This window comes from Patiria miniata, unplaced genomic scaffold, assembly GCF_015706575.1.
Source record: "Patiria miniata isolate m_02_andy unplaced genomic scaffold, ASM1570657v1 HiC_scaffold_26, whole genome shotgun sequence".
Taxonomy (NCBI): Eukaryota; Metazoa; Echinodermata; class Asteroidea; order Valvatida; family Asterinidae; genus Patiria; species Patiria miniata.
The window spans coordinates 10,020,022-10,043,887 of record NW_024037065.1 but is presented as its reverse complement, the minus strand read 5'-3'; the positions used below and the strand labels follow the sequence as shown (position 1 = coordinate 10,043,887).

General features: G+C 39.0%; 2 protein-coding genes across 2 annotated transcripts; both read left to right on the top strand.

The window, feature by feature from the left end:
- Positions 1 to 1,341: 1,341 nt before the first annotated feature.
- LOC119733620 (monocarboxylate transporter 12-like) lies at positions 1,342 to 5,978 on the top strand. The gene is made up of 4 exons (XM_038207028.1): positions 1,342 to 1,826; positions 2,464 to 2,607; positions 4,501 to 5,331; positions 5,573 to 5,978. The coding sequence occupies exons 1-4, from the start codon at positions 1,508 to 1,510 to the stop codon at positions 5,680 to 5,682; spliced, it is 1,404 nt and encodes a 467-aa protein (XP_038062956.1). The 5' UTR covers positions 1,342 to 1,507; the 3' UTR covers positions 5,683 to 5,978.
- Positions 5,979 to 8,133: 2,155 nt separating this feature from the next.
- On the top strand, positions 8,134 to 17,895 carry LOC119734107 (monocarboxylate transporter 12-like). The gene is made up of 4 exons (XM_038207467.1): positions 8,134 to 8,608; positions 10,573 to 10,716; positions 16,580 to 17,410; positions 17,654 to 17,895. The coding sequence occupies exons 1-4, from the start codon at positions 8,290 to 8,292 to the stop codon at positions 17,758 to 17,760; spliced, it is 1,401 nt and encodes a 466-aa protein (XP_038063395.1). The 5' UTR covers positions 8,134 to 8,289; the 3' UTR covers positions 17,761 to 17,895.
- The last annotated feature ends 5,971 nt before the right edge of the window (positions 17,896 to 23,866 follow it).

The following is a 23,866-nucleotide window of genomic DNA, read 5'->3' as shown; positions in this document are numbered from 1 at the left end:
ATTTAGATGACATCCTCATCATGTCTTCTTCAAAAGAAGAAAGCACCACAAACACTAATTTCGTGATAAACATACCCCAAAATCTTGGATTTGAAATTAATTATAACAAATCTTGTTTGACCCCTGAAACAAAAGTGACATGTGGAGTTAATCACTCTACCCCAAACTTGGAATTTGTGGCTGTCCCACCCAGGGCTGGCAATGGTGCAGTGACCGCATATCAATTAGTGTCTAGTGTGCATACACTGTATAGCTACTCAGCACTAGCACCACAATATCGATATCATCGATACTAGTCTTTAAAGTGATACAACTAAAGCAACAAATTGATAAACTATGACAATTACACAACGCTCAGTTTTCTGCCTAAAGAAACTAATCTAAGCATGGTCAAATGGTACTGAGAGTATGAGTTCCCACAGTAGTCTCATAACACTTCCACTAACAAAAGAATACGAAATAATCGGAATGAAATGATAACTGCTCCTAACTTCTACTTTAACGAATTAAAGAAAAGAATTTCTGTACAAATATGAACCTGATTACTGTTTCTGGCAAGTCAATTCACTATAAATGCCGTTTCAAGATCCAAATGTCAAAATAGTAAGAGTACAAACATCACAAAATGAGACCTGTTTAGCCAGAAAAGGAAAATTTAACAAATGAAAAGAAACTATTCGAAGCACCTTAAGACTGTGGTGAATGGAGCAGTGTGTACTCTCGTGTTTACATAACAATCCACAAGAATGATGTTGCATGAATTGTTTTTCAATAAAACACAACCAAAAATAAGAACTTCAGAAAAATGTGTCAAGAAATTGTCATTAAAACTTTTTTGGTGTTTATTTCATTTTGTAATCAACAATTTTAGACAGCAATTGCCCCTTTTCAATCCCACTTTCATCACAACGCGGACGCCGCCATTTTGAAATTATAGGTAGCAGACCAGTAAATGAACTTCCATAGACCCCAATGGTAAATGCTCCCACTTCAGAAATTCGGGAAAAATACTAACAACTCTCCAAGGTGTTCGAGACACACATCAAAATAAAGCTTATTTCATCACCTTTTATTTTATTTTCAATTTTTTGGGGTTAACTGATGACTTTTAGGAGAAATTTCCATCCGAAGATGATCACCCCTAAAAATAGTCCTGAAGCCCATCGCCATTTTGACTAACGATGGCTACACTCCATTGCAAAATAGAGCGCTTTTAGGGTCCAAATTACATCCAAATTACACACAACTGCAAGCTCCCAGTCCTGTGCACGGCTTCCATCCATTTTTTCACAAACCCTCAAGTTCATGGTCCACAATACTCTCAAATACTGAAGATTTTGAGGGCATGCAAATCGTGATTTGGCCGGCGTAGGCAATTTGGGGCCTATTTACTGGTCTGCAACCGTATTGAATCTCCCATGGCAATTTAGATGTAGGACTATCTCACTCATAAGTTATTTCCATAATATTCACGTGATGGCGATGTCACGTGACTGCGAGTTGTGTTATGTATATATCATGTCCATGCCCACCCAGTACCTCTTCTAAAACCTTAGAGCAAGAAAGTCAACCACCACGCACCCTGTTCCTTCACCAAAATAGTCCCTGGACTATGAGCGGGGTGGTGAGCAACAGTCTAGAGGGGCCGGACGGCGGAAGGCCCGGCTGGGTCGCGGTCCTCGCGCTCTGGACCGAAAACCTCATGGAGACCGGCATTACCAAAGGTCTCGGGATAATGCTGCCGATTTTGCAAATCCAACTGACCTCCCAAATGTGGATTATCGGCTGGATAGCGTCACTGACGATCGCAACAAGTGGATTCGTAGGTAACACTGACAGTATTTTTTCGAAACTGCAATTTAATTCAACTGTGTGTATTATATTTATGGCGTTGCGAAGAAGCGCATGCATGGCTGTTGTACTGTATTAAAATTGACTGAGCGTTTTCATGCGTATATCAATTACTCATCTGCATGACTGTAAGCCACTATTTAAATGTAATAATTGTTGGTTGTAATGCAACCCAGACTACATGTGAATATGATACTTTAAAAACATAATTATGATTTTAATTTTCTCCATGCATCGGTTTCAAATGGGTCCCTTCAGCAATACCATTTTCATTCTATTTCACAGTCATCATTTTAAATTAAATACACATAAATGTTGAAATTGTGTGAACTGATATACGTGCGGAGAGTAAACTGCACGATCATTATTATTTTTTCGGTGGTCTGGTCACAACATAATTTACTATTATGATAAGTTGATTATATTACTCTTAATTTACTACAGACATCATCATTGTGCCCAAAACGCAATATAGCCGAACAGAATTGTCACTGTATGGTATCCTACTTAATTGTTATCCTACTTAATTGTTATCCAACTTCATTCGCATCTAGAAACAAGGAAGTTCCATCCTTTGATCAACTCAAAATCAAATATTTTACGTCTCCACAGCTCCTTTCGGAGGATTAGTGAGCAGGCGCTTTGGGGCTGGTTACGTCATGATGACGTGTGGCGTGATGATGAGTGCAGCGGCCATTGCCGGATCGTTCGTCGAGAACTCTCTGCAACTGGCGTTGCTGTACACGTTACTGGCAGGTTGTATTCAAAAACATTGAAAAACAATGATTTCAACTTCATTGAATTTCCACATGAAATGTATCGGTTTTCCCGATTAATTTAACACTCGTAGCAAACAGATTCTATCCCAGAGATACTCCAGCTTCTTTCCAGTCATCAATGAGCTTATCAATCTAATCAGTTAATTAAAATGTTAAATAATATTTCCATCGAATTTGTTTAAAGGGAATATACATCATTTGCTTTTACTGTTATTTTTCAGAAATGGATGGAATTAAGGGGTTGCAAATATATAGCAAATATAGTTACACTGACTTTTTTGAGGTTTTGGGTTCGAAAATGCTATAAAAACCAAGAAAAACAATCATTTTCCTGTAGTCTGGTTCCCTGACTCCATATAAGAAGAAACAGAGCAGTTTACATATATTGGGTAATTGTAAGGTCAGGGAACAAGTCTAGCTGGCTCGTACCCGTTCATAGGTTTGTAATCGATTGCAAACAAGTGCGATGGTCAATTGGGGCCAGTATTTGAAAAAAACCCAGTTTTTTCCAACGCTGATCGGCCGATCAGCGTTGGAAATTGATATAAAAATACCACTTTTCTTGAAAATGAAAGTATACCAGGTGCCATGATTTTACAGGATGCTTTACACTGTCATTCCCTATTAGTCCAGCAAGGTATTTCAAAATGATTTGGTAGTTTAATTTTTGTGATGTTTGCAAATGCTGTATTTTCCCTTCAATATAGGTTTTCCCGGCCAATTTCCTAAAATGTTCAATCACTTCTAATAATCGGTCAATCATTTTCGTCTGAAATTGAGACTCGCTCTGAACACGCGTTTAATTTTCGTTTTTCGTCTTGAAAATTCATGATCCTGCATACCCCATTTTCAATTTCGTCTTTGGTCGCTCATTTTTGCCATACTTTTTCGTGAAAGACAATTAAATTTCGTCGTCTGCAATTGCTGAACGTGCGATAGATGAATCGGTTCTGTCATTTCGCAATCAATGTTATATAAATTTCATTCAAACTCACCTCATAATTGTAGGCCATCTTCCATATTTTTACGTTTTCATCTGTTCATTTCTACATATTTACTTTATTTTTGTGTCTGTTAGTCTCCTTGTGTAACGTAGGTCTTTAAACCTTCAATAAGCATTTGTCATGTAACAATTATTATGCAAAATTATAATCTTTTTCAATATTTATTTAGTTCTTTGACAATTTTAAGCGTCAACAACTGAAAGAAATAGGGTATACACAGTCAAATAAAATTGCGTATTTACCATTTTATGCAAGAAATAAGTAGGCCTGTAATTATTAATTATGAAAAGAAAACTGCATTCATATTTTCACATCTTCGAAAACAGTCATTCAGTTCTTCTTCTTGTTCTTTGGATTGGTTGTTAAACCTACAATTTATTGTCTTGCAATACACCATGCCAAATACGTCTGTGTATGGTATACCAGCGTGCGCATTGTCTGATGAATTTGATCGAACAGTTCTTGAAATCGATTGAACAAAGACGAATTCTATCCTTACATTATGTACATGGTCATCAGGTGAGACGAATTCCATTGAAATTTGACGACATCGAATGGATAAATGTTCAAATTGATCAATTGGAATGACCAACGACAAACGCGTTCCAGTCTTCTGGAGACGAAATTGAAGTTAACCGTTTATGAATTGGAATGAATTAAGTTTCAAAATGTGCAGGAAAACCTATGTATAAAGCAATGTATATATCGGGGTTACAATGAGACATTAATATATGTGAGATATTAGTTTCTAGTTTTTGGCAAGGTAGATCAAATAGGGGACCCATGTCTACACAACAGATGATGAAAACTATACACATTGCCAAAACCTGTCTTTGATGTATACTGTTTATATTATATCTTTGAAGGTACTGCAATAGGTATATCGAGTGTCGTTGCAAAGGAGGCTGTCGGACGCTGTTTTACCAAGAACTACGCCACAGCCAATGGCATCGCACGGACCGGCTACTCCGTGGGACTGATCGTCTTCGCGCCCCTGGTCCAGCTTTTCTTAAACACCTACGGCTGGAGAGGAACCATGTTACTAGTGGGAGCCATCACCATGCATTTTGTTGCGAGTGGCGCCGTTATGGTAGCAACGAGGCAGCCTGAGCTGGATCAGTCAAACGCATACCAAACGCTCCCCCAGACCGAACGCACCAATTCGTCATCAGCACATGAGAGCACTCTCCGTTCTCACCGTAGTTCGCTGAGGAAGTTCGTCTCTAAGAACTTCGAGGCGGGACTACTTCTCAATGCGCGCTTCTGGTTGGTGGCCGTCATATCTTGCTGCACGATCTACGCGTACCTCATGTGGATTGTGTATTTCGTGTCGCAGGCGCAGTCCAACGGGTTCACTTTGGAGGAGGCGGGGTCTTTCGTGACCATCGCGGGCATTGCGAACCTGTTTGGTAAAATCAGTCAGGGACTGATCACCGACCGCGGAGTGATGTCCTCGTGGACTCTGGTTGCCGTTTGCATCGTTATGAGTTCCGTCTCGTACCTTGCCTCCTCTTTGCTGACTTCTTTTTGGCCAATGATGACGTCAGCGGTGCTGATTTTGTTCAGTGACGGGGTCTTGTCCTGCCAGACGGATGTTCTCGTCAAGCAGGTTCTTGGTGTCGAGCTATTGGCGGGTGCTTTTGGCTGGATCGGGCTAAAGGTGACGTTATTATTAGTCGCTTTGGGATTTCTGCCTGGTACGTATAAGCCTTATAAATGAATGTCGTTTCCTTACGCCACTTTCTTCACTGCAGTAGTCTAGTATGTAGTTTCAACATATAAGTAATAATTATTAGGAAGTACTTTAATTCATGGTGTTACTTGTGTGGCATCACTGGCAATGTGCATCACACCATGCAATAGCATAAAAGATCAACAATGTCAAACCATTCTACGAAACTTCGCGATTTCAATTTTACCTTCTGTCTCTGTTTTAAGGTTTGGTTTACGACTTGACCGGAAGTTACACAGCAGCCTTTCTACTGATAGGCAGCGTGCAGGCTGTACCACTGGTGCCTTTGCTGATGCTAAGATATTCTCAACGGTAGAACCTCGGAGAGTTTCTTGCATTGGAGGGTTTCATAATTGACTGTGAGTCGATCGGAGTTGAAACAGAAGCATAAGAACATAATGTACATTGAACAAGTGTGTTTTGATCAATTAAAGATTAGTTGCACGCAATCCTGGCTTTATGCCTTTTCCTGGCTTTATGCCTTTTTCTGGCTTTATGCCTTTTGGTTTGTGTCTGGTGTTGTTGCGATTTCTATGGGTGTGGCAATCTTGCCATACCTCGTGTGAACAACATTCATCCGATTATGATAATGCAGAATGGCAGTGGCGCACCCAGGATATATGGCTTGGGGGGGGGGGGCTCACATTTTTTGTTCAAAATTTTTAGAAGTTAAATTTTTGTCAAAAAATTGTGCCCACAATTTTTGGCCGCAGAAAAAAATTGGGGTTTGTTTTGGGGGCGGACTATTTTGACGTTGGTGGCGCCACTTACACCCCTATTATACTACTCGAAAATAGGTCACATTATCACCAAGGTCCAATCGTGGGCAACCTCGCCCCCAGGGTGTCGAGCAGTACGTGCCCACCACTACCTGCTCTCTCACCCTGGTATTGGATCATTTGCATGTGCAAGATTTTTGAACACGTATGCAAATGAGGAATAGTCTGGCGCCTACACGTGCGTTACATTAGCGTTTGTTTTTGTATGCGGTTTTTGTATCAATTCGTCGCGCCGTAAGTCATGAAAACACAATTTTGTTTTAAAGTTAAATTGTTACGATCTGGCCCGCCAATTTGCAGTATTACATTTCAGATTAATAAAAGCAAACTGGAAAGGAAAGGAGTATTTTTGAGAAGGCGTGGATGTTTTAATTACAATGATCGTGAAAACACGTAATGCACGTTGGAAATAACAACACCAACTACACGGTAAAAATCCATTACTAGCAAATTGCGGTATTGAATCAGGATACAGGAAGAAAGTTTCCTATCCAGGGCCCACTATTGGAAACGAGGCTGGAAATAAAGTAAGCACTGGGGACTAGGTTGAATAGTGGGACTAAAAGGAAAAAAAATACGAATCGAAAAAAATTAAAAATTGACAACCTTTTTTTTGGGGGGGGGGGGCTCAAGCCCCCCGACCCCCCCCCCCTTGGGTGCGACACTGCAGCATGGGACCAACACACAAGAATTGCACTTGAAAGAATACACCGAAAACAATATCGTCAAAAGTCGTGATTAATCCTAAGCCTTCTTAGGAAATATTGTCCCCCTCCAACCTTCAAGGACTGGAATGCATTATCATCACTTGCAATCTCATCCTCATCATTGAATGTATTGTATTTTTAATCTGGCCTTAGCATAAGGCCCTATATAATTTCGTCTAGAAGATCCTATTGCTGCCAAGCGCATCGCAAGTTTGCGCTACGGTGCAGGCGACGTTTGTCTGCCATATATGAAAATACACCATGCCCATAACAACTCATTCGTATATATATCCCAGTGGTAGATCATTATCGATAGATTACTAGGATGTTGAGTGTTTCCGTACTCTTGCCTGTATTTGTTTTGAGAAAAAGTGTATGAAACAAGCCGTTGCTGATTTGAAGATAATACATGTTTGCGAAATAGCCCGAATGCCTATCGGTCGCGTATAAAACTTTGAGGCATCTTGATCTTCAATTTCTCTTAATTTTCGTAACCTTTTAAAAAGCCTCCCTTTCGGACTCGAACTCGAGGGATTTCTTGGGGGGGGGGGGGGAGACGGGGCCCTCACTCTCTCCGAAGCCATCGCCCCAAAATGGGGCACTGGTTTTTTTTAAATCCAGTATGCACAAAATTCATTCAAACAAAGATCCACAATTACGAGGGAAACATCTGCATCCAGACGCCTAGCCATCTGTTACCTTCACAGCCTTTAAATCATACTAATTATCTATTCGGTTATTAATGTTAATTAGCTCGATGTAGACCTACATGCATCAACATCACGGGGGAAAATATAATCAACATTTTTCGTAGTCTGGTTCCCAGGCCAAAAGATTCTAACTATTCCTTATTAATCTTAGGGTAGCAGACCAGTAAATGAACTTCCATAGACCCCAATGATAATGCTCCCACTTCGGAAATTTGGGAAACATACCTACAACTCTCCAAGGTGTTCAAGACACACATCAAATTAAAGCTTATTTCATCATTTTTCATTTTCTTTTCAATTTTTGGGGGGTCAACTGATGACTTTTAGGAGAAATTTCTATCCAAAGATGATCACCCCTAAAAAATAGTCCTGAAGCCCATCGCCATTTTGAAAAACGATGGCTACACTCCAATGCAAAATAGAGCGCTTTTAGGGTCCCAATTTATTCAAATTACACACAACTGCAAGCTCCCAGTCCTGTGCACGACTTCCACCCATATTTTTAACAAACCCTCAAGTTCATGGCCCACAGTGCTCTCAAATACTGAAGATTTTGAGGGCATGCAAATCGTGATCTGGCCGGCGTAGGCAATTTGGGGCCTATTTACTGGTCTGCAACCTTATTGAATATCCCATGGCAATTTAGATGTAGGACTATCTCACTCATAAGTTATTTCCATACATAATATTCACGTGATGGCGGTGTCACGTAACTGCGAGATGTGTTATGTATATATCATGTCCATGCCCACCCGGTACCCCTTCTAAAACCTTTGAGCAAGAAAGTCAACCACCGCGCACACTGTTCCTTCACCAAAATAGTCCCTGGACTATGAGCGGGGTGGTGAGCAACAGTCTGGAGGGGCCGGACGGCGGAAGGCCCGGCTGGGTAGCGGTCCTCGCGCTCTGGACCAGAAACCTCATGGTGACCGGCATTACCAAAGGTCTCGGGATAATGCTGCCGATTTTGCAAATCCAACTGACCTCCCAAATGTGGATTATCGGCTGGATAGCGTCACTGACAACCGCAACAAGTGGATTCGTAGGTAACACTGACAGTATTTTTCTAAACTGGAATTTAATTCAACTGTGTGTATTATATTTATGGCGTTGCGAAGAAGCGCATGCATGGGTGTTGTACTGTATTACAATTGACTGAGCGTTTTCATGCGTATATCAATTACTCATGCGTATATCAATTACTCATCATATCAATTACATTATCTCTTAAACAAATATCCCATGGAGTTCCTCAAGGATCAATACTTGGACCTTTACTGTTCTCTATTTATGATTTTAACAAATCATCAGATCTATTTTCCTTCATTATGTTTGCTGATGACAGTAAGTTATTTCTTAGTCATAACAACATTGATATACTTGCTGATTTAGTTAACCAAGAATTACTTAAAATTTCTGAATGGTTTAAAGCAAACAAATTATCCCTTAATATCAAGAAAACAACCTGCATGCTATTTTCCGCTAAAACATGTTCCATTTACCTGATATATATATCGATAACATAAAATTGCCCTATTCTGATTGTGTAAATTTTTTGGGATTATATATTGATCCTACTCTCTCTTGGAAAATTCAAGTTAACAACATTTGTTCTATTATCTCTAGAAATATAGGTGTCATTAGTAAGCTCAAAGCCTTTTTCCCACAGGAAGTACTGTTTATGCTGTATAATACATTGATTTTGCCTTATTTGAACTATGGTATCCTAGCATGGGGGAATTGTGCAGCTAGTTATTTGAATAGTTTTCTTAACCTACAAAAACGGGCATTGAGAGTTATTAATTCTGTCGACAGACTAGAACATTCAAATCCTCTTTTCTGTAAACATAAAACACTCAAGGTCAATGACATTTATTCACTTCAGCTTGGAGCCTTCATGCATCGTTTGAACAATAATTTACTTCCAAATCCCATTGCACAAATGTTCTGCAGAAACGAAACTATACATCACCATTTTACCCGACAACGTAGATAATTTCACTTTTCATTTGCAAGAACAACTGTTTACAAAAAGACAATTAGGCATGAAGGCCCTAAGTACTGGAAGTCCTTACATAAATCACTCCAGGGCACTCGTAGCCTTCCATTATTTAAATCCAAACTTAAATCGAATTTACTATCAAATTATAATAGCTCAGATTAATCTTCTTACTGGGTTACTACTCTGTATTTCTTTTTTTCTGATCAGCAATATTATGTTTTTCCGTGTGTTATGTACAATTTAAAATGTATACGTTCAATTGTTTTTCATTTGTTTTTCATTAAATGTTTGTATTAATCCATGTTAAGGGGATCCCTACTCGACAAGCTCCGCTTTTTGGGGATCCCCTTCCACCATCTCTAATTAGAAAATAATGCGCCCAAAGTGTATATAAATATATTTTGTAAAACAAGCTCGAACTTTATAATACCCAAAACTACATGTATGTATTGATGCCTTGTCACTTAATGAAAGAGATGTGGTAAAAATAATGAAGAATGAATGAATGAATGAATGCATGACTGTAAGCCACTATCTAAATGTAATAATTGTTGGTTGTAATGCAACCCAGACTACATGTGAATATGATACTTTAAAAATATAATTAGGATTTTAATTTTCTCCATGCATCGGTTTCAAATGGGTCCCTTCAGCAATACCATTTTCATTCTATTTCACAGTCATTATTTTAAAATCAAATACACATAAATGTTGACATTGTGTGAACTGATATACGTGCGGAAAATAAACTGCACGATCATTATTATTTCTTCGGTGGTCTGGTCAGAACATGATTTACTATCATGACAAGTTGATTATATTACTCTTAATTTACTACAGACATCATCATTGTGCCCAAAACGCAACATAGCCGAACAGAATTTTCACTGTATGGTATCCTACTCAATTGTTATCCTACTTAATTGTTATCCAACTTCATTCGCATCTAGAAACAAGGATGTTCCATCCTTTGATCAACTCAAAATCAAATATTTTACGTCTCCACAGCTCCTTTCGGAGGATTAGTGAGCAGGCGCTTTGGGGCTGGTTACGTCATGATGACGTGTGGCGTGATGATGAGTGCAGCGGCCATTGCCGGATCGTTCGTCGAGAACTCTCTGCAACTGGCGTTGCTGTACACGTTACTGGCAGGTTGTATTAAAAAACATTGAAAAACAACGATTTCAACTTCATTGAATTTCCACATGAAATGTATCGGTTTTCCCGATTAATTTAACACTCGTAGCAAACAGATTCTAGTAGCAAACAGATTCGCAGAGATACTCCAGCTTCTTTCCAGTCATCATGGAGCTTATAAATCTAATGTTAATTAAAATGTTAAATAATATTTCCATCGAATTTGTTTAATACAGGTTTTCCCGGCCAATTTCCTAAAATGTTCAATCACTTCTGAAAATCGGTCAATCATTTTCGTCTGAAATTGAGAATCGCTCTGAACACGCGTTTCATTTTCGCTACCATTACAGAACTGAGCCCAATCTAATGCATTTTCTCAAACCTCAGTTTCTGAGGTTCAAGCCTAATGAAGCATGCAGACCCTGCAGCGGATTACCTGATGTTTTAGCATGTTTAGACTGATAAGAGCCTACTTTTGGTCAGTTGTAACTGATCCACTAGCTAAGAGCAGTGACTTGCAGGCCGTGGTCAGTATAGGCGTTACCCATGCCAGTGTGTGACCATCCATATGATGCTATTATCATGGAGCTAGATTGTAGGATAGCATGTACATTGTGTATGTACAATGCAGCTGTGTGATTCAGGTGGCTGAAGCAAAGAGCAAGGAACAATTTTACTTGGAGCATTCTTGGATGCTTGGAGCAAGGATAGCGATCATGGTTAGCATTGGTTAGGACAATATAATCAAGATCGAGACGACTTTGACGTGAAATTATATGAACCTTGGGATTACTTTTCGCGTAGGCTTGTCTGAACACTTTATAATTGGCCAACCAAATGCTATTAATGGGTGAGTAAAAAAAAAGGCGGAGGCAAACCCCCCAAAATAAATTTCATATTTAAAACAATATGTAGTACCAAAATAATAATGACTGGAAAGCCAATTTCATAAGCTATTGTTAGATGAAAAAATACTGAATTTGCTCAATCCGTTCAGAGAATATCAACATTTTAACGCAATGACCCTAAAACCTGTTTCATCACACACACAAAAAGACAATTTATTGTGTATTCTGACTGTTTGGAACAACAAAGAAATTGACTCAGAATACTTGTTCCAACAACTGCCAACAACTGTAGTATACAATGTCTTTATTTACAATCCTGGTTAGCCAAACAATACGATTTATAAAATCTTTTTTTCTTGTTTTTAAGATGGGTCTTTAAAGGATTTTGTTTCTGAATATGTTTAACTTTTAAATTGGGGGGGGGGGGGGGTCAAAATGAGCTTTATATTGTCAACAGAAATGTGCACCCTTATTGGGAATGCGAATCAATATAGGCCCCCTAACTTTAAAAATCCGCCCCCAATTTTTGGAGGGCGAATCAAAGTAATTACTCCTCAGTTTAATTGTCATCAGAAATCCGCCACCTTAACTGGGACGGTGAGTTTAACCTCTAAGTTGTCCACAGAAATCAGCACCTTATTATTGAGAGGGTGAATCAAAGAGTGCTCTAAATTGGCAACAGAAATCGACCCTAATATTGAGAGGGCGAATCAAAGTCAGCTCTCAACGTTAAATTGAAATCCGTCCCTTTGTTGAGAGGGCGAATCAAAGTAATTAAGCTCTAAATTGTCAACATTTTAAATCCGCCCCTTATGAAGAGCGCCGATTAAAATAAGCTTTAAATTGTCAACAGAATTTCTCCCCTTATAGTGGGAAGGTGAATCAAAGCATTGAGCTATGATCAAAGTAAGCTCTAATTTATTTTTCAAAAGAAATCCGATGACTGAATCACTCTGGAAATATGCAACACTTCACAGGGCCTATGTTCAAATAAAATCTGGACAAATATCCAATAGTTAGGTGATATGTCATCCTTTTTACAGAGTGTTTTGAATATTCAGAAGTAGGTGTACTCAAAACAATTTTTGTACTCATTTTGTACTCAAGTAATCGCCACTCAATTCAGTCAACGAAAAACTAACAACCCATACAAGTCAGTTCATTATCTCTTGGTTGGTTGATTGAACATTCATACAATTTCTTTTCCGCAGTACAAAACAATAGTCTTCGCAACAACAAAAAAACCGATTAAAAAGCACTGTAATGTCAGCCTAATAGTACTCAAACATATAATTATACAAATTGCATCTATGACTTAGAGAAGTTTATACCCAATATGAGATTTATGTGTTTATTAGTCATCAGTTCGGGGTTTTCTTAAAACGTCAAAAGTTATTTCGCCTTGCAGTCGCACGTTTGTGGTTTTAACTTTTCGTTAAGTACACACGATGAAGCTGTTTTTGAATAACAAATAGTTTATGTATTTAAGCTCAATTTTGTGGAACAGTAATATGAAGGAAGGTGTTTTTCTCCTACTTATTTTCTGTTTCTTTGACAGCTTCTGAAAATATGTAACAAAATGGCACTTGGGCCACTAGGCCGACTTCCATAAAAAAACCTCTGGCCAATGGTTTTTACTGACCATGTTGTTTTCCATAATCTTCCGTATGGGCATAGCCTAATGCTTCTTCTGGAAGCATGGTCTAAGTTTCTGAATAATAACAGTCAAGTTTCAAGCCCCCGGGAACGGGGGTGCTGTGGATGCTGCAGCACCCCCAACTTTTTAGATTGGGGTGCTGGAATATGCTTCAGCACCCCCTTCTCCTAGGCAAAAATGTGTTCCAGCCAGCAGTGTTCTACGCGACGATGAAATTGCGCCGCTACGCTATACATTATGCTTGCTCTACAAATATCTCCTTCGTTTTGTTCGTTTCTAGTTTTGCTGCGGCTAAGCGCGGCGCTTCGAAAGTCTAGCTCAACACTGTAAAATATCAAGAGGAGGTATTTTCTAAATCTTCAGGCAGTGCAGAATCGATATTTCTTCTCAAGGTATCCAAAATTATGACATATCTATGATATTTCCGCCATGATGGAAGCTTTGACCCAGAAGCAATAACCTCGGCCATGACGATGGTGGCAAAGTTGTTTATGCTTGCCAGGATTTTTTTCATTCGATCTTTTAATAGGGGCAAATGTTTATACCTTGCCCCTGAAGGTTTTTCTTTTCATTTAAAAGTTTCATTGACGTTGCTAGCATTTTGTACTCAAGATTAACAAATAGCAAGGTTCACCGTGACACAACCCCAACCTAAAAGGAGTGGGACGGGCTTTTATTGAAACTATAGTCATGCTACAATTCCAGTGTAGTTTCGTTTTAAAAAAAAGCTATTCATGTTTTACCTCTGCAAGTTTTTTTCTCATAAAATCTCAGTAGACCGATAAATCCCTGCCATAAAAAAGCTATTCATCATCCTCTGCAACTTTTTCCTCATAAAATCTCAGTAGACCGATAAATCCTTGCCTAGCCCCAAACTTGCTATCTACCGAGCATAAACATAAAGATGCATTCGGTCTTTTAGTCTTTTATATTTGCCATTCTCTGTAACAAACAAATAACAATGCATACATCGAGGGCTACATTGTTTGGTGAGATAGAACTAAAGCAGCCCCTGGCCCTGTGGCCCCACGCCGTAATAAAACAAAACATACAAGAAGGAATGTACTAAATGTAAGAAAGCAGCCTTGCAACAATAATATTTACATGCGATGTCTTGCATAACGATACAATTCTTTTTCCAGAATGAAATGGAACCAATAATGGAGATAAAAATACAGCGTTCTCCACTTTTCAGTACAGTTAAACGTTTTAAGAGCAACAGTATATTCTAAACAAAATAATGAATTAAATTGTCTTCATAATCTCAAAAAAACGTTTGCTAGCAAAGTCAAATGAAAGTGGCCAGGAATCACCCCCAGATTGCACCACAGAGCATCTATATTCCAAATTAAGCCACGACGTAAGGGCTTTGCGCTCCGCTTTCGCATTAATTTTGTCCGTCCTTTATTCCAGCACCCCATGGCAAAAGTTTGTTCCAGCGGCAGTGCAAGTTTGTCACAAGTTTAATCATGTGGGGTCTGAACTGATTGCTTGATGTATCATGCTTTACCTAGATTGGGTATACTAGACCCATTCGTGTACCGTGCTTTTTCATTTTTGTACAGTATTTGTATTTCACACTTTTAATGTTCATTGGCATATCAGTACCTCAATAAATCACATTCATAAATACCTCAGACAGTTTAGCTATTCCTATTGGTCGAGAGTCCGTCACGTGGCCGGTCTTAAACGGATGATAAAGGTTAAAGACATGGCAAGCTGGTCTTAAACACTTTTCCAGTGTCACAATAAAATGTGGACTCCTAAAAATCCAGTGCCTCTTACCGTTTCATTGGTTGAACGTTCACAATCTTCACGTAGGCATGCGCAACACTACAAGCGAGTCAGAATTTTATAGTTCTAAATTCAAAACGCAACGCCCCAGGTGCGTTCTGCGTGACATCGCGCAGAACATGTTACGCGCGCGTCAATCTCCATAAAAGGGTTGTTTACATCTTAATCGCCAGCTGAACACTCCATTATTTTGCTAGAGGGATGTTTCAAAAAGCATGAAGTGAACTTGTTGAACAAAATCGGGATTTTTTGAACGAATTATTTGATTTTTTTTTTACGGATAAGGTATTTATGAATGGGAATAAATATGTGCTCGGTCGGTATTTATCACTCTGTTTAATACCGCTTCATTACCCTCGCCTCCGGCTCGGGTAATTATCAGCACCCAGACTCTGATGATAAAAACCTCCGGAGCACACATTTATTCCCTTATTATAGGAAGTTGTCAATAAATGCATTGAGTGTGTGATTCAGTGCAAAATACAAGAGAATCTACGACATCAGCTGAAATGAACTTTTCGTGTAATTATTTTTTAATGTTTCTTATCAATTTTGTTGTATCCATTTGTTTTAAGGAAATTGTATACCTAACGTGACAATGATACATCAAATCCCAGTCGTCAGTTGTGTACGAAGTATATAACGCAGAGCTAGCATGCTGTTGAACCTTCAAGTTGAGATGAACATCTTAATAATTGCTTCACACGGGCATAATGCTGACCACGGGGGTGTAAAGGGTTTGTGTGCGGCGTATTGTGTGTTGCGTAACTAATAATAACCACTCCTGAAGTGGCAATAATGTCGGTTAGTCCTGGGCTCCACTCAGTGTAACGGATACCTACTTAATCTCAGATAAGAGCGCAGAGGCGCTAATTACCCCCAAAATGCATTAGTTAGATTGGGCTCGGTTCTGTAATGACCTCAATTTCGTCTTGAAAATTCATGATCCTGCATACATCATTTTCAATTTCGTCTTTGGTCGCTCATTTTCGCCATACTTTTTCGTAAAAGACAATTCAATTTCGTCGTCTGCAATTATTGCTGAACGTGCAATAGATGAATCGATTCCGTCATTTTGCAATCAATGTTTTATAAATTTCATTCAAATTCATCTCATAATTGTAGGCCATCTTCCGTATTTTTACGTTTTCATCTGTTCATTTCTACATATTTACTTTTTTGTGTCTGTTAGTCTCCGTGTAACGTAGGTCTTTAAACCTTAAATAAGCATTTTTCATGTAACAATTACTATGCAAAATTGTAATCTTTTTCAATATTTATTTAGTTCGTTGACAATTTTATGCGTCAACAACTGAAAGAATTAGTGTATACACAGGCAAATGAAATTGCGTATTTTCCATTTCAAGCAAGAAATAAGTAGGCCTATAATTATTTATTATGAAAAGCAAACTAAGTTTCAAAATTAAGTTTCAAAATGTGCAGGAAAAACTATGTATAAAGCAATGTACATAATCGGGGTTACAATGAGACATTTGTATATGTGAGATATTAGTTGCTAGTTTTTGGCAATTAACGTAGATCAAGTAGGGGATACTTTTTTTATATCATATCTTTGAAGGTACTGCCATAGGTATATCTAATGTCGTTGCAAAGGAGGCTGTCGGACGCTGTTTTACCAAGAACTACGCCACAGGCAATGGCATCGCACGGACCGGCTCCTCCGTGGGACTGATCGTCTTCGCGCCCCTGGTCCAGCTTTTCTTAGACACCTACGGCTGGAGAGGAACCATGTTACTAGTGGGAGCCATCACCATGCATTCTGTTGCGAGTGGCGCCGTTATGGTAGCAACGAGGCAGCCTGAGCTCGATCAGTCAAACGCATACCAAACGCTCCCCCAGACCGAACACACTAATTCGTCATCAGCACATGAGAGCACTCTCCGTTCTCACTGTGGTTCGCTGTGGAAGTTCGTCTCTAAGAACTTCGAGGTGAGACTACTTCTCAATTCACGCTACTGGTTGGTGGCCGTCATATCTTGCTGCAATATCTACGCGTACCTCATGTGGATTGTGTATTTCGTGTCCCAGGCGCAGTCCAACGGGTTCACTTTGGAGGAGGCGGGGTCTTTCGTGACCATCGCGGGCGTTGCGAACCTGTTTGGTACAATCAGTCAGGGACCGATCACCGACCGCGGAGTGATGTCCTCGTGGACTCTGGTTGCCGTTTGCCTCGTTATGAGTTCCGTCTCGTACCTTGCCTCCTCTTTGCTGACTTCTTTTTGGCCAATGATGACGTCAGCGGTGCTGATTTTGTTCAGTGACGGGGTCTTGTCCTGCCAGACGGATGTTCTCGTCAAGCAGGTTCTTGGTGTCGAGCTATTGGCGGGTGCTTTTGGCTGGATCGGGCTAAAGGTGACGCTATTATTAGTCGCTTTGGGATTTCTGCCTGGTACGTATAAGCCTAATAAATGAGTGTCGTTTCCTTACGCCACTTTCTTCACTGCATGGAGTAGTCTAGTATGTAGTTTCAACATACAAGTAATAATTATTAGGAAGCACTTTAATTCATGGTGTTACTTGTGTGGCAACACTGGCAATGTGCATCACACAATGCAATAGCGTAAAAGATCAACAATGTCAAACCATTCTTCGAGACTTCCCGATTTCAATTTTACCTTCTCTCTGTTTTAAGGTTTGGTTTACGACTTGACCGGAAGTTACACAGCAGCCTTTCTACTGATAGGCAGCGTGCAGGCTGTACCACTGGTGCCTTTGCTGATACTAAGATATTCTCAATAGTAGAACCTTGGAGAGTTTTTTCCATTGGAGGATTTCATAATTGACTGTGAGTCGATCGGAGTTGAAACAGAAGCATAAGGACATAATGTACATTGAACAAGTGTGTTTTGATCAATTAAAGATTAGTTGCACGCAATCCTGGCTTTATGCCTTTTCCTGGCTTTATGCCTTTTCCTGGCTTTATGCCTTTTGGTCTGTGTCTGGTGTTGTTGCGATTTCTATGGGTGTGGCAATCTTGCCATACCTCGTGTGAACAACATTCATCCGAGTATGATAATGCAGCATGGCAGTGGCGCACCCAGGATATGGCTTGGGGGGGGGGCCTCCCATTTTTTTTTTCAAATTTTTTAGAAGTAAAATTGTTGTCAAAAAATTTTGCCCACAATTTTTGGCCGCAGAAAAAAATTGGGGTTTTGTTTTTGGGGCGGACTGTTTTGACGTTGGTGGCGCCACTTACACCCCTATTATACTACTCGAAAATAGGCCACATTATCACCAAGGTCCAATCGTGGCAAACCTCGTCCCCGGGGTGTCGAGCAGTACGCGCCCACCACTACCTGCTCTCTCACCCTGGTATTGGATCATTTGCATGTGCAAGTTTTTTGAACACGTATGCAAATTAGGAATAGTCTGGCGCCTACTGGGGGGGGGGGGGGGACGGGGTCCTCACTCTTTCCAAAGCCATCACCCCAAAATTGGACACAGTTTTTTGAAAATGCTGTATGCACAAAATTCATTCAAATGAAGATCCACAATTACGAGGGAAACATCTGCAGCCAGACGCCTAGCCATCTGTCACATTCACAGCCTTTCAATCATACTAAATATCTATTTGGTTATTAGTTTTAATTTGCTCGATGTAGACCTACATGCATCAACATCACGGGGGGGGGGAAATAACTAGAGGTTCGCGTTTGTTGTTACAAACGCAGAGTGGTCGGGTAGACAACTATTTTATGAAACACTGTCCAGTTAACGGGAACATGTAATAGGATTTATATGACTTAAATACATTTAAAACAGCTTTCTTGCCATGTAACTATGAAGTTTCCACCTCCTCGGAAGCAGTAAAAAAGAGAAATTTCAACATTTTAAGTTTCAAAGTTTTTATGCTAATGAAAATTTCCATATTCATGAGCCAAAGCGTGATGTCATTCAAGGTAGAACCGTCTCCATAGCTTTGTGTATACAAATATATATCAAAGTTTTCTTCATTTTCTTGGAGTAAATTCCGCTTTTTATTGTTTATCATGTAAAACAGCTTATTTGGACAATCGTAGTGGCAAATATTTCTTCAAAAAATAATGTTGTGGGTAATTTTGAAGGACTTATTTTTGTACTGTTCATAACGCACCTTTGGCAAGGAGTACCTTGTTTGACAAAAGCAAAATAGCGCCCTCTTATATATTGATGAAAGGATTTACTAATAATTTAAAAAATACCACTTTCTTGTCACTTCCAAAGAAAACAAGTATTAAGATCTTGTATGTATTGTTGCAACACATAGTAATGTGCATGAAAACAAGATGAGCTGAATTTCCACTGCATGTTTCCTTTAAGTTATGAACTCTCTCACCCTGGTATTGGATCATTTGCATGTGCAAGATTTTTGAACACGTATGCAAATGAGGAATAGTCTGGCGCCTACACGTGCGTTACATTAGCGTTTGTTTTTGTATGCGGTGTCTGGGGTAAAAACAACATCAATTCGTCGCGCTGTAAGTCATGAAAACACATTTTTTTTTAAAGTTAAAATGTTACGATCTGGCCCGCCAATTTGCAGTATTACATTTCAGGTTAATAAAAGCAAACTTGAAAGGAAAGGAGTATTTTTGAGAAGGCGTGGATGTTTTAATTACAATGATCGTGAAAACACGTAATGCACGTTGGATATAACAACACCAACTACACGGTAAAAATCCATTACTAGCAAAATGCGGTTTCGAATCAGGATACAGGGAGAAAGTTTCCTATCCAGGGCTTACTATTGGAAACCAGGTTGGAAATAAAGTAAGCAATGGGGACGAGGTTGAATAGTGGGACTAAAAGAAAAAAATTATAAATAGCAAAAAATTAAAAATTGACAACCTTTTTGGCACTTGAAAGAATACACCGAAAACAATATCGTCAAAAGTCGTGATTAATCCTAAGCCTTCTTAGGAAATATTGTCCCCCTCCAACCTTCAAGGACTGGAATGCATTATCATCACTTGCAATCTCATCCTCATCATTGAATGTATTGTATTTTTAATCTGGCCTTAGCAAGTACAAGTACTAACTTAAACAGTAGGCCCTATATAATTTCGTCTAGAAGATCCTATTGCTGCCAAGCGCATCGCAAGTTTGCGCTACGGTGCAGGCGACGTTTGTCTGCCCATAACAAATCATTCATCTATATATCCCGGTGGTAGATCATCATCGATAGATTACTAGGATGTTGAGTGTCTCCGTACTTTTGCCTGTATTTGTCTTGAAAAAAGTGTATGAAACAAGCCGTTGCTGATTTGAAGATAATACATGTTTGCGAAATAGCCCTAATGCCTATCGGTCGCGTATAAAACTTTGAGGCATCTTGATCTTCACTTTCTCTTAATTCTCGTAACCTTTTAAAAAGCCTCCCTTTCGGACTCGAACTCGAGGGATTTCTTGGGGGGGCCCTCACTCTTTCCGAAGCCATCGCCCATAAATGGGGCACTGTTTTTTTGAAAATCCTGTATGCACAAAATTCATTCAAACGAAGATCCACAATTACGAGGGAAACATCTGCAGCCAGACGCCTAGCCATCTATCACCTTCACAGCCTTTAAATCATACTAATTATCTATTTGGTTATTGGTTTTAATTAGCTCGATGTAGACCTACATGCATCAACATCACGAGGGGAAAAATAATCACCATTTTTCGTAGTCTGGTTCCCAGACCAAAAGATTCTGACTATTCCTGATGAATCTTAGGTCAGGCAGCCTCCGTGGCTAAAAATAAACATGACGACATTGACAACCTTTTTCGAAGCTCGGCTTCGTTTCCGATTTCGCTTTATCACTTAAAGCTTTTAATGTTCCGTCCGATCAAAGTTTTTTGAAATAAATCACTTGCTTCATATATCATACAGTTATGATATACAGTTTTATAATTCTGTAAAAAAACATTCACTAATTTTCACCTGGAATCTTCCAAGTTAGACACCCAAATAGCACTGTTCGCAGGCGGAGCCGAATTGAGACCACGCCGAGTTTTGGAAAATGCCAGTAACGGTCGTCAAATTCAAACTAGTACATGACGCAACAAAAAGTTCGCCCTCGTATACGATCCGAGTACAAAATCGTTGTTGAATTTCAAGTTTTCTAATTGAAAGCAATGGATATTAATTATGAACTAGTTTTTTAAGTTTTTAATAAGCAATTAGCAGTTAATAAAACCTATATTATGCTCGGAAATGCTCAGGCACTATCCGATTGTCGACGAAATGAATTCGGCAAACTTCGGACATTTCGGAAAAAGAGGAATTCCTCCCGTTTTAGTCACGTGACATAAATTGTATTACAATGTATTACCGGAGGCTACCGGACCTAAGATTCATTGGAAATAACAACACCAACTACACGGTAAAAATCCATTACTAGCAAATTGCGGTATCGAATCAGGATACAGGTAGAAAGTTTCCTATCCAGGGCTTACTATTGGAAACGAGGTTGGAAATAAAGTAAGCACTGGGGACGAGGTTGAATAGTGGGACTAAAAGAAAAAAATACAAATAGAAAAAAATTAAACTTACTTACTTTTTTTATCTTAACTATTCCTGCTCCACCTGTTCATATTGTCAATGAATTAAATTCTATGTTTTTTAATTTATTTGGGGCGGTAATGACAGGGTTTTTAGTAGAAATCAAATGGTTCCAGATTATAGCGAAGGTGGGCTGCGTATGATAGACGTTAGGGATTATATGTATGCATTGAAAATTACTTGGCTACGCAAACTCCTGGCTGCTGACCAGAATTGTGGTTGGGTTTTTTTACGCCGTAAGATTATGGGAGTCTCTTCTATGCTCTCTTTCGAAGAAGGTTCTTTGCAATATACCAACAAAGAAACCTTGGAAAAGCACCCCTTTTGGATGGATGTCCTTACATCGTGGTCTAAATTTACTCAAGCTCACATTCCGGTGACTGCTGAAGATGTTCTGTTGAATACGCTGTGGCATAATGATCAAATCGAGGTGTGCAAAAAATGCATTTATTACAAGCATTGGGAGTCTGCAGGAGTCAATTACATTTTTGATCTTGTTGACGACAAAGGTAAATTTCTGTCATTTAATGATTTTAGAAGGAAGTTTAAGATGCGAACTAATTTCCTGGAATATGGAGGTGTAGTTAGAGCTATCAAGCTAGCCTTCCGGAACTGTTGGATTTAGAAACACGCACAGTTAAATTCCCTTTTATTCCATTTAATTTCAAGATTCTTTTGATGGACAAAAAAGGTTCTCGTAGAATTCTCAAAGTGCTGGCCTCAACCAGGAAAGTAGTTCATAAATTTATTTCCAAATGGAACAATAAGTTACAAACAGACTTTAGCTTTTTATTTCTAAATGGTCGTTGATTTTGAATATTCCTTTCAATTGCACTGTAGATACTAGGCTGAGATGGTTCCAATACAGACTAATTCATATAATTCTCGGTACGAAACACTTTCTGTTTAAAATCAATAAGTCCACGACGAACCAATGTACATTTTGTAAAAATGAAGATGAAACTCTTACCCATCTCTTTTGCTCATGTGTTTACACAGTCTCATTTTGGGGTTCAGTGGTTTTGTGGATCAAGGACAAAAAAATTTACCATTACCCTAGATAATGAAATGTGTTTGTTTGGCAAAGCTGACTTTGAGTGCAAAGTTTAACTTAATTTTATTAATTTGCCGTTTCCATATTTATAAAATGAAAATGATTGAGAAAGTGCCCTCTTTCCTGGTTCTAAAAAAGATGTGAAGAACTACTACTCCGTGGAAAAATATGTGTTTAAATATAATGATAATGTTGAGAAATTTTACTGTAAATGGGATTCCTTTTCTGCACTTTTTCAAGAGTAATTGTTTGAATTGCCATGTTTTGGGTTTGTATGAACTCATATTTAAATGTGCTTATGTTTAAATATGATTTGTTATTGTTGAAAATAAAGAGTTATCCCCGGGATAAAAAAACACGTGAAAGAATACACCGAAAACAATATCGTCAAAAGTCGTAATTAATCCTAACCCTTCTTAGGAAATATTGTCCCCCTCCAACCTTCAAGGACTGGAATGCATTATCATTACTTGCAATCCCATCCTTATCATTGAATGTATTGTATTTTTAATCTGGCCTTAGCAAGGACAATACTAACTTAAACAGTAGGCCCTATATAATGTCGTCTAAAAGATCCTATTGCTGCCAAGCGCATCGCACGTTTGCGCTACGGTGCAGGCGACGTTTGTCTGCCATATATGAAAATACACCATGCCCATAACATCATTCGTCTATATATCCCGGTGGTAGATCATCATCGATAGATTACTAGGATGTTGAGTGTTTCCGTACTTTTGCCTGTATTTGTCTTGAAAAAAAAGTGTATGAAACAAGCCGTTGCTGATTTGAAGATAATACATGTTTGCGAAATAGCCCGAATGCCTATCGGTCGCGTATAGAACTTTGAGGCATCTTGATCTTCACTTTCTCTTAATTTCGTAACCTTTTAAAAAGCCTCCCTTTCGGACTCCTCACTCTTTCCGAAGCCATCGCCCCAAAATAGGGCACTGTTTTTTTTGAAAATCCTGTATGCACAAAATTCATTCAAACGAAGATCCACAATTACGAGGGAAACATCTGCAGCCAGACGCCTAGCCATCTGTCACCTTCACAGCCTTTAAATCATACTAATTATCTATTTGGTTATTAGTTTTAATTAGCTCGATGTAGACCTACATGCATCAACATCACGGGGGGAAAATAATCACCATTACTTGCTTAGCCCGCCCCTTATGGACCCCAAGTCAAATGAGGCGCACTATACCGTGCTTCGACAGAGTTGACCGCTGCATTTAATTTCGTAATTATCCCAATAAATGTCTTAAGAT

Coding starts and splice junctions, on each gene's coding strand:
- LOC119733620 (XM_038207028.1), top strand. CDS start 1,508: ATGTATATATCATGTCCATGCCCACCCAGTACCTCTTCTAAAACCTTA. Junction 1,827..2,463: donor CGCAACAAGTGGATTCGTAG/GTAACACTGACA, acceptor ACGTCTCCACAG/CTCCTTTCGGAGGATTAGTG. Junction 2,608..4,500: donor GCTGTACACGTTACTGGCAG/GTTGTATTCAAA, acceptor ATATCTTTGAAG/GTACTGCAATAGGTATATCG.
- LOC119734107 (XM_038207467.1), top strand. CDS start 8,290: ATGTATATATCATGTCCATGCCCACCCGGTACCCCTTCTAAAACCTTT. Junction 8,609..10,572: donor CGCAACAAGTGGATTCGTAG/GTAACACTGACA, acceptor ACGTCTCCACAG/CTCCTTTCGGAGGATTAGTG. Junction 17,411..17,653: donor CGCTTTGGGATTTCTGCCTG/GTACGTATAAGC, acceptor CTCTGTTTTAAG/GTTTGGTTTACGACTTGACC.